Raw genomic sequence first — 11,006 nt, 5'->3', positions numbered from 1 at the left:
GTAGTAAGACATTTGGCCGTACGTGCCAAGAGAGAGAGATAGAAAAAAGTTTTAATGGTGAGGCAAGTAGGAGAAGAGAATTGAAAATTGAAAATGAAAAAGGGAATTACACAGATTATGGGAAGAGAACCGCACCTCGGTCTTCGTTAGTAGATGGCGTGCTGAGTGCTGCCAAAGTCGGGTGCATGAAATACAAGTACCAAACATTTTGGTAGCCAAGTTGGGCTAAGGTATGTTAAATATGAGTCCTAGCTTGTACCATATAGCTGACCACAGGAGAAGACTGCTTGGGATGCATAAAAGCTGCCTTTTGATGTTTTGTGGTGCCAGTAAAGAAGAAAATTTTTTGCCACTTTGCAGTCCTGGAATATCTGCTCTGTAATCAGAGTCTGTAAGGTGACCCGAGAGTCACTTCCGGCAAGCTGTACTGTCTGGGTGTTTTCCTCGGTTTTCCTATGAAGCCTGCCCAGGATGGCTAATCCCTGTCCTGAGCGTCATGCCGCCACATCTTGCTGGATGCTAAAAGGGGGGGGGGGGGTTGTGAGTCGAGGGACCTTAAGGGACTCCTAAGGATTACGCCACGTTTAGTAGCGATCAGGATTGTGTTGAATGTTCAAATAATTTAATGCTCCCCTGTAGTGGGTAGTGACTTAGCCAGACCTCCAAGGTAAGAGGAGGGGGGGGGGTACGGAAACCAACCCCCCTCTCTGTCCCTCCCCCACCCTCCCTCCGTGGCTACGCCACTGAGTTGGTCACTCGACCCCACTCGTGAAATGTCCGGTTTCACCCAGAAAATACTAAGAAGCCCACATGTCAACAGAACATTATGATTTCCAGGAAAGGGTATACGGGACAACCAGCGGATCCGGCGGAAAGTTCAGAAAATTATGCCGACATCTGGGTATAAATCATGACGACCTGTGTGCAAAAAGGCTAATTTGCAGAGTGATCATGGTGCTCTATGGGGGGGGGGGGGGGGGGGCAGCGCCTGTCCTTCTGGCCAGTACGTCCATGCACGCCCATGGGTCTGCCGGTCTGCCCCAGGCGTGGATCTAGGGGGTGGTGGTGGTCCAGGGGTTCGGACCCCCTCAATTCCAGAATTGAACATAGGGTTCAATGGACCAATCCCAGCATGCACGTGGCACTTGTCCACAGCGGACCCCCCCTCGGGAAAGTCCTAGATCCGCCCCTGGTCTGCCCCCGTACATCAAATGTTCCGCATCTGTGGTAAAACATAAAAAAGTCTCACGTGACAAGGTAAACGTTACCTTGCGCTCCTTGTGCAGTGCTCACGTGCACCTGCAGCATTTTCACACGTGAATCCAATCGGAATCCTCGTCCAAACGCAAACTTATCATCGCCTGGCAACATTGGGCCACCGCCGTCGTCGCCATTTTGCGACGGGAAAGTCGTTCGAATCGGTGTTCCTGCTAAATTTCGTCCAATTTGGGCGACTGGGGAGCAGAAACTCCCCGTTTTTGTATTAGACCTCAATTTCTTTGCGTAGCATTTCAAATTCATCGCAGTCTTGAAGAGGTGACGAGCAGCTATATTAGATATCTCAATATGCAGCTCTTCTGAATTGTGTCCGCCATGAAGAACCAGGGATATCTCGACGCTCCAACCGGAGTCACCTTTGTGAGCCTTTACATCGTTGAAGTTTCCAACTTCGTCGTCTGTTCAGTAAATGCTGGACGACACGACAATGGAGAAGAAGAACACGGGCCGCTCTTCCGCTACCTATAAAGGGAGCTGCAGTGATACCAAAGTGAAACCTGGTAAGCGTCCCAGTATCATTTCGTAATGCGCAGTTTGTGGGATACGCGTGCGCTGATAAGGAATCTTTTCGGATACGTTGTTGTAATGGTTTGGGAGCTCCCTTATTATGCATTTGTTTACAGGGACGCTCGCAAGGGAAAAGTAGCCCAGCCAGAAGATGGGCGTGAAGCTGCTAAATTGGTCTAGCCTTGTTTCGTGACGTTGCGTCACCGTTGCGATTGTAATGTAGAAGGGTTTATGTCATGATGTCATAATACAGTTCCTCGGCGGCGCGGGCCTGCGTTAAATCTGCCGTCTGCGAAAATAAGGATGCCTGCGCAGATTGACGCGATCGTTAAAAAAAGAAGGAAACTACGTATCTCTGCAGTCATGTTGTGATCACGTGATAGCAAAACCTGTGCCAAACTGGAGCCGCTTTGTGCTCTGTGCGTGCTGTTCATGTATTTATGTTCGCTTACATAACTGCGTTCGACACTCGATGTGTTTGACGAGGGAATCTGTAACCTATGAAATAAGTGCAGCTGATCACATGCCCGATTCTGGTCTCTGGCAGAACTAATTGTGAAGGGGAGCGAATTAATCGCCTTTTTGGTGTAATGTTTGGAAGCCGATGTTTTTCTTAGTCTTGGGAAAAGGCCACATTAAGCAGCGGCTACGTTACAATTACTCTGCACAAATTGTAACCAACTGAGTTCCAAGTGTCTTGGTGACATTATAGTCGCCTTATTTTACTGCAGTTGCTTATCGCGAACGGATAAAAAATAAAATCCCTATCTATCTGTATCTGCCAGATTTTTGTTATCGCGGGAACATTATCTGGAACAAATATTGTCGTAAGGCTCAAACAGCAAAATCAACACAAACCTCAAAGGGCCGAAGAACGTGAAAAAGAGAAATCAAGAAAAATTGCAGAGACTTACCTGTGCGGGTTTTTCCTCACGATGCATTAATTATTTTCATGATCACGTGCTAACTGGCCGTTATAGGCACTCATGTCGCTCGTAATGTATAAAATGACCTTAATTTGCATAGTATCTTCATATTCTGCCGGCGCAGATGTTCCACAGAAGCAACAAGGGCGTTCTTCTTGGAAGCGTGGGAATGGACGCCAACAAGATGCCCCTCGCAAGCCAAATCCGCAGCGTTCCCGCTGCGTCTATGACAAGCGTCCCATGCCACGGGGCGCTCCCTCTTACCCAGAGGATCCCAGGAGTGAGGTGAGTGACGTATTGCAAATAAGAAATATTTACAAAAAACATTTGCAAACAAAAAATGCAAGCATGCGTGCGGGAACACATGCACTGTGCAGCAGACGTGTCATTTCTGTGTGCCAACGTTGCCACCACAGTTCAGCTGCTTTCAGTTGCATTTTACATGTTCTTCCGCAACTGTTGGAACATTTCGAAGCTAAGTTGAAATTAAATTTTTTCACTTTTGCACTGTGCTGCTGCTGCAGTATTGTAATAGGTCGTTATTACGATCTAATGGGTGGTCAAAACGCGTGTAGCCTCTTGGATTGCCGAGTTGTGACTGCCGCAGTGGTGCTGAATGGTGTTATTTTTGCCAGGCACATGAGACAGACACATGCCTCCATCTTCTTCTCAGGGTTGCAAATAGTCGGAGTAGATGTTGGCGTGCATCTGTGATCTGTCGCATGGCACTGTTGCCACATTCCTGTAGCTATTGTAACACTGGCTTTAAGGTACCCACACACGGAGAATGTGCGCAGAAACACGACCGCGGCGGGGTAAACTCTTCCTGCAAGATGGCAAAAGCTGCCTCCGCTTTTTTGTGCCATGCCGCACATCCTCAACCTGTCAGGAGGTCAGCGGAAGTTGCGTGCTGTTCTTGTTTTTTGTCACAGCGGAACTCATGTTTTTCAACCAGCAAGTTTCTGAAGGAAATAAAATGTCATTATTGCCTACATTATAAATAGGGCCTGACTTTTTAGGGTTATCTCTGGTTACGCCCGATATTTACCCCCCCCCCCGATTCAAATCGGTAAAAGCAGGGTTTAACCCGATATTTCCCTGAAAACTGCTGGACCAAGGGGATCCAAAGCCATCACAGCTAACACAGAACTTAGGAAATTGTGTTGTAAGTGCGTAAATATGCTCCTACAAACTGTCAAAACAGAGACCCTGCCGCTTCTTAGATGAACTGAATATTAGTACTCTGCGTCTGCTGGTGTGTCGTGTGTATTATGCTGACTAGGCCGAAGATTTGCACCTGATTCAACTCGATTCAACCAGGATTGGGCTGGATCAGGTTCAGTCCAACCTGATTACACCAGAATTATTGAAGCAAAATATACCCTCCCCTCCAAATGTTGCTGAAAAATATATGGTAACCGGGAAAAGTCAAGGCCCTAATTATAAAGCGTCTATCAAAATGACTGAAAAAGACGTGAAAGTGAGAACATTCACTGCTGTCATTCACCATCTCGTCAGACTTAATCTCTGAAGCTCTTGCGTTTGATGAGATCTCCCTGCTGTGATCTCCTTGAGATCTACCCCCAGTTGCAGGTGGAGGCAGCATGCATGCACGTGGCAATCCGAAGGCGGTCTCGCACATCTCCACCGCGTGCGGGTATGGGCACAAAGCGCTAGAAATTTCTCCTCTTGTTATCACAGACCAATTCTATGTAAAAAAGAAAAGCACATTATTGATACTGCTTTGGGTGCACATAAAATGTGCAGGTAGCAAGAAGCCTCCAAGACCAAAGTGTGGACACAGTCAAAAAGGGGAACAAGAAAGTGAACCTGAACCACCTTCTGAACTTCACGTTCGCTCCCAGAGAGAATGCGGATCACCACCATTACTACCGCACTTCCTACGACGGGAGAGGAGGGCAGCGCACAAGATGTCGCCTTCCCAAGTACAACAAGGAACAGTTCTTGCAGGCCAAGTAGGTGTTTCTCGCAGAAATAAGCAGCGGACGTCTTTTTGCTGAACCGTGTACTCTCTGGAACCTAGCTGTCAGTTCGTGGTGCGCGACGGAGGGAGCTACGGCCAACACTGTTCCGACGCGGACACCCTCGTCGACTGGGGGCTGGTGGAAGAAGTGCGCACTGGCGCATTTGAGGATGCCACCTGCCCCATCTGCCTGTACCCGCCCGTGGCAGCTAAGATGACTCGCTGTGGCCACGTCTACTGCTGGCCCTGCTTGCTGCACTACTTGTCGCTGACTGACCACAGTTGGAGGCGCTGCCCGATCTGTTACGAGGCTATACACAGGGATGACCTGAAGAGGTACTTTGAAACGGAAGTATTTTCTTGCTACGTGCTGCGAATTGCGTTCGTCTTGCAGTGTCGTGACCGAGGCTAGGACCTTGTACCGACGGGGTGACAAGATCACGATGTGTTTGATGCGACGCGAAAGAAACTGCATGTTCCCGGTCCCGCAGAGACTCTGGACAAAGGGCATCGTTGCGCCTCTCAACTTGTCCGATGGTATGCATTACGGATGCATGCAGTTTTTTTTCTTTTGTGTGCTGGGGACGTGGTCCTAGTGGTGGCATCTTTGCAGATAAGACGATGACTTGCTACCAGAAGCTGCTGACGGCCAACATGGAACAAGTGGAGGCCATCCTGAATCGCGAAGAGCAGCAGTTGCTGCAACAGTTGACTGAAGAAGGGGAGACTCCTGAAGCCTGTTTTGTGGAAGCTGCACTACAGGTAAGCTTACTCTGACCTTGCCATCCTTGCTGTACTGCTGTGTATTTGTGGTGTACTTATTAAAATATTGAGGCAGAACCATTATCATCCTCATCATCATTGTGAGCAAAGCAGGTTGTCTCGGTCTTTGGTCATGAGCACGTTTGGAGCTGCTGCTTGTAGCTTGCTTGAGGGGTCGGTTAAAATCCAAGCCTGTTACTCATAATCTCTTTGCCACAGTATTATTTTTGTCTGTTCTGCGTTGATCATTTCTGGATTACCTTGTTGAAGCTATGTGGGCCATGTCATTGCAGTCTAGCTGTGGCAGATTTCGAGGAAAACTAAAAATGGCGCGGCAGTGCCAGAATAGCTGCACACACCACTCTGTTTCATGACACGTGTTGGCCTGTTTCAGGCTCTCGGTGAACGGAGACAATCGCTGCAGAACCATGTCATGGCCAGCAACCTTGTGAATGACTTTGTCACACTGTCTACGAGTGATGTCAGTGTTGGCTCTCCCGATTCACCAGTATGTTAATTAGTGTTTCGTGCCGCATCAGTGCATTGTGTGATGGCACATGGCTAAAATTACCCGTTGTTCCAGACATCACCGCTCTGTGATGTGCAGCTTGATCAAGAAAAAAATGTTATAATAGGTAATGTATTTTTGTTCAGATATGGGTTTTGATTTTTGTGTGCACTGAATTAACAGCAGCATCTAAGAGCATGTTCACGGTCCTGCCATGTTCACATACACTGCCACTTTGAGTTGGTCAAAATGACTGCAAGCATACTTAGACTTCGTTTCTAAAATGTCTACAAGCAAACTTACACTTCGTTTCTAAAATGTCTACAAGCATACTTACACTTCGTTTCTAAAATGTCTACAAGCATACTTACACCTCGTTTATAAAATGTCTACCAGCACACTTAACACTTTGTTTGTTTCTTAAGCTCTCGGCAATTCACTTACTGCCACTTACAAGCGCACTTACACTCACGTTTATACTTACCCTGCTCCCCAGGACCCCCGCAGAATGAGGAACCAGGAAGTCGACAACGTTGCATCAGTAGCGGCAGCAGTGAAGGGGCACTTGACTTTGTGATCAGTGCCGAGGATCTTGAATTGGCAGAGCCAGAGTGTCTCTCGCAGGGTACAACTGGCCCTAATCAAGGCCCGAAAGATTCGTACTATTTCTACCAGTCAGTGGATGGACAAGCCATCTTTCTGCACGCGTTAAACGTGAAGATGCTGGTTCGGGACTACGGATCTCTGGAACAGTGCCCACCTCTCTTTGAAGCTGAGATCGTGGATATCGAAGGGGCCTCAATTGACGCAGTAAATTGCCTTCAATAATTTTATTGCCTTTTTAAACTTTTGTAGTGTGCTTGTTGTATGTTGAGTATAATATAACCTGTCTCAGCCTAAAATGATGGTGAAATGCAGCAAGCAGACAGTGACAAAGAAGTAAACAGGACAACTGCAGACTCTCAACTGAGGTTTAATCGTAGAAAACAGCTTCTTAAATACTCAAGCATCAAGGACACTGACAATGCCTTAACTTATTAATTTATTATGTTTATTTATGTTTAATTTTAGTTATGTTATATTATAATTTAATTATTTGTATTATAATTTAATTTATATTATAATTGTACTTATTTATTCGTTTATTATGTTGTATTTAAGAAGCTGTTTTCTATGAGTCTGCAGTTGTCCTGTTTACTTCGTCGTCCTTGTGTGCTTGCTACATTTTGCCATCATGAGCCAGCACCACCTACCCTGGATTGTTCCTATTAGCCAAAATAACTTTTTTTTTTCCTCTGCAGAATCTGCGACAACGTTTGCGATACTTGCGCCATGTACCTCTCACTTGTGAGATCAAAGTGGTTGAGTTGAAGCTGGAGAGTCCACTGGTCACTGCAGAGACCCAGCAGCACTTTAGACGTACGTGTACTGCTTTGTTGTATCAGTCTGTGAATGCCCAACTGAGGGAAAATGTGAAGGAAAGAACAGCCCAACTATTCAGAATGAGGTTGAATGCATGCAACATGTGTTGTTAGAAGCTGTTAACAAAACGGTCAGTCGCTGTAGGATACTTGGGCAGTTTGTTCGTCCAAACTGTCGCTACGACTCTTTCGTGGTTGGTTGCATGTTCCTGTAAAGGGAGCTTCGCATGATTTTTTGGGACAGCCTCTCTGACTTTTTGAATCTTGACTGAAGGGTGAAGAAGTAATTCTATTCGAATATAGCATTGCTAAACAATTTGCGATACCGGTATTCGAGCACTGCATTTGCTGGGGCTCTGCAAATTAATGCTCTTATTTTTTTGCTCAATCCTCGCAGAGGAAATAGAGAGACGCTGTCGCCTACGCTCTAAACGCGCCAGGGAAGAAAGGAAGCGTGATCGTTACCTCGTACAGGAGGAGCTGAAGCGACAGGGTTGCTGTGAGTGTCTAACGGACATTTTGTGTGTCATTTCGACGAAGATGCAGAAAGCAGGTGCATTCAGAGCAATATTTTCCTCCAGACCCAGCTGCCCGTTTCAACCTGAACAGCCCGTACCAGTTTCCAAGTCACAACGGGTCTCCACCAGACGCTCCAGCCGTTGGATTGCCGGGAAACGACGCAAATGCAGTTTCATCGCCTTCCGGTAAATGTCGCTCTTCCCTGCCTCTCTGCAGAGATCTCGAAACCTAAACGTTCCTTTCACTTGGCAGCATCCGACTTGGACGACAGGCAGAGTCTTGGAAGTGCCCTCAGTAACACTGCTGATGATGATGTCATGGAGGGAACACCACCAAAAGTCTCATTTGCCCAGGTTTTTGAATGACTTCATATTTTACGCCCCATGTAGACCTCGTAAGTCTTAAAGGGAGACTTCGGAATGATCGGAGGAAAAAAAGATGGCTGCACATCGTAGTTGGTGCATAACATCCACTGTGTACCTGCCATAAGCTTTAGTTTCTTCCTCACGTGACAAATTATGCCTCAAATTAGAAAGAAATCAAAACGAAACAGGAACGTGGATATGAGGTCGCAGATGTTTCTTCGTGTGTCCATTAAACATGCTAGGAGATATCGTGACTGATAATTAGGGAGAGCCTCTTTCGGGTTAAACCCGATTCCCGCCCGGCTATCCCCCCCCTTCCCCAGAACTGACCCCCGACCAATTCGGGATAAACCCGATTTCTCCCCGAATTCCAGTCACTATGAAATCCTCAAGTGACGTTTCCACTGAAGACTAACAAAGGTAGCCATGTGTAACACATGTAAGAACGGGTTGCTTACGTTTCCAGCAGTACACCCATGTGTGTCAACACTGTCTATGCCTTTGGGGATTACCGCTGGAAGGTCACGATCCCGCAAAAGAACAAAAAAAAGAGAGATTAGGAAGGACTCAATATACATGAGGAGAAACAAAAACACCCGATAACACCCGAAGGCACAATTATTGCCCGATTTCTCCCCGAATTACAGATTTAAAAATAGTGCCCGATTTTTGCCCCCGGAATCTTCGAAAGCCATTTAACCTGAAAAACTCACTCCCTACTGGTAATGCACACCTCATTTCTTCGTCGTTTGACGTATGCACCGGCTTCCTCGAGTCAGGGAAACAGCGCAGGAATGGTATGACTAATGCACAGTGCATTTAACTGAATAAACAAAGAAATAAACCTCTCCATGAAGCTGGCTGCTTGGAGCCAGCTTTTCTCAACTTTCAAAAATCGTTTTTATGATTCCCCCTTTGTTCTCAACCGAGATATTTCACAACTGTGTTCTGTTCGTGTAAATGATTGTGGAAATACCGCAAGCTTGAAATCCATTTGGTTGCATTTGAAGTCTCCATTTAATGCGTTTTGTAGCATGAATCTGTGGTCCTTCTCAAAGCAAAACATTGCACGTGCTGCAGATGCTACAGTGCAAGAACATTTCGAATGGACACTCTGACGTAGCTCGGGGTCGGAGGGCCTCCAGGCCTCCTCAGAGTTGCAGTTCAAGCGGGCACCCGGACTCTGAATCCGAGGACCACGTTCCTGTGCCGAGCTTCCACCAGTCCTTCAGCTTGGCCCTACAGGATGCTTTTGACAACATGGATAAATCAGCCTCCCCTGCAGGTTGGTTGTCAATGATGGACATGTAGAGCCCGAAGTTTTAGGGTCTAAACCCGATCCTTCCCCGAATTTGCACCCCGAAGTGAAGGTTGCCCCTTTAGGGTGAAACCCCAATTTTTTACCCTGCAAATTACCCTCACTGAGGCATCTGTAGGAATGCACACAAACTTGTTTGGCAGCAAATGCAGTTGCATCACTGTTTGTACGAAACCAGTACAGTTAGTTTGAGTAACCAAGCCCGATTTCTCTCCAAATTTAGCATACTGTAAGTTTTTTCCCACCCAAATTCATATGGATTGAAAGCACATGTTTATTTACTCAATTTTTACCCCCCCCCCCCTTTTGCCGAATTTAGAAGAAAAAAAATTTCCCGAAAACTTCAGATTATATGGATATGTTATTGCATGAACAACTGATAAGTGTTAACGTGGTTCTCACTGGTCCTTGAAATCCTTGAACACCCTGGTATTTGAAAATGTAATTTTTGAGGTCTGAAAAACCCTGGAGTGTTTCAGAGTCCTTGAAAACACTTGATTTTGCATAATTTTCATGTTCTCATTGTTGCTCCTAGTGCAAATTCTGCTTACCTGGAGTCAGAACTCTAGCCTTGAAACCACTCTTGGCAATAGGGATCAGCATCATCAGAAATTAACGGCACCCTCCATTATATTCATCAGTTTTTCTTTGCCCGTCTCCCATTCCTAAACCTCTCTGTCCTCCCCACTAGCTGAAGCCAGAGGCAGTGGAAGAAAGAAGAACAAGAAGAACAAGACTCTTCTGTTCAGCACATTCATGAACAGAAGCAAATAGCGATCACACTCGTGTGTTTCTTCGATACGTACCGGCCACATGGCTTATGTTTCTGTTCCAAAACTCGTCTGCAAAGTGGATACTTCCCATCTCACCTTAGCAAGTCTGACCGGGCTTCGTAAGCGTGCACAATCGATGTGCCACTGTTCGTGTAGGGGATAACTTTTGGGACACTTGCTACATTGTTGTTTTTAGTAAATCTTGTTTATGCTTGCTGTGCATTCCTTGGTTCTTCAATGGAATACTAGTTTTGTGGAAAAACCTGAAACACTGTCGCGGTGGAACACCAGATACTGATGAAGACATGGCCTTGGTTGCTTTGCGCTACCACCATTTTCATTCCTCAATTTACTTTGAATCAATATGTACTTTACTAACTATAGCAACTTCCCACTGTCATTTGTGTGAGACAAAGCTGAATAAATGAACTCTTGCAAAGGGTAGAGTTTCACTGTTTGCTCTGTGATGAAATGTTGAAAGGGTTGTGACACATCAAGGAAATTTCTTACGCATGCACACAAAATTTGCAATTTGCATGGAAGTGTTTGCTATTCGAACAGTATTTGCAAGCGATTTTGAGTATTTGCAGTCTCCGAATAGTTCTGAAGATCGGTGCAGCAGCTTCGTTGGCACACATTCACGTC

At 46.1% G+C, this 11,006-nt stretch overlaps 1 protein-coding gene across 2 annotated transcripts; it reads left to right on the top strand.

Annotated features, from left to right (window-relative positions):
- Positions 1 to 1,332: 1,332 nt before the first annotated feature.
- Positions 1,333 to 10,803, top strand: LOC135371032 (E3 ubiquitin-protein ligase RNF10-like). 2 transcript variants are annotated; one of them, XM_064605001.1, is made up of 15 exons: positions 1,333 to 1,778; positions 2,812 to 2,996; positions 4,479 to 4,687; positions 4,756 to 5,031; positions 5,090 to 5,232; positions 5,309 to 5,457; positions 5,852 to 5,965; positions 6,041 to 6,092; positions 6,462 to 6,775; positions 7,267 to 7,384; positions 7,784 to 7,885; positions 7,968 to 8,090; positions 8,158 to 8,258; positions 9,351 to 9,555; positions 10,280 to 10,803. In XM_064605001.1, exons 1-15 carry the CDS (start codon positions 1,688 to 1,690, stop codon positions 10,360 to 10,362), a joined length of 2,265 nt encoding a protein of 754 aa, XP_064461071.1. In that variant the 5' UTR covers positions 1,333 to 1,687; the 3' UTR covers positions 10,363 to 10,803. The 2 variants fall into 2 exon arrangements, with proteins under 2 accessions (XP_064461071.1, XP_064461072.1); XM_064605002.1 differs by having other exon boundaries at positions 1,334 to 1,778; positions 2,836 to 2,996.
- The last annotated feature ends 203 nt before the right edge of the window (positions 10,804 to 11,006 follow it).

This window comes from Ornithodoros turicata, chromosome 10, assembly GCF_037126465.1.
Source record: "Ornithodoros turicata isolate Travis chromosome 10, ASM3712646v1, whole genome shotgun sequence".
NCBI lineage: Eukaryota > Metazoa > Arthropoda > Arachnida > Ixodida > Argasidae > Ornithodoros > Ornithodoros turicata.
Note: the sequence above shows the minus strand (reverse complement) of the source record. Positions and strands in the feature narration are given on the sequence as shown.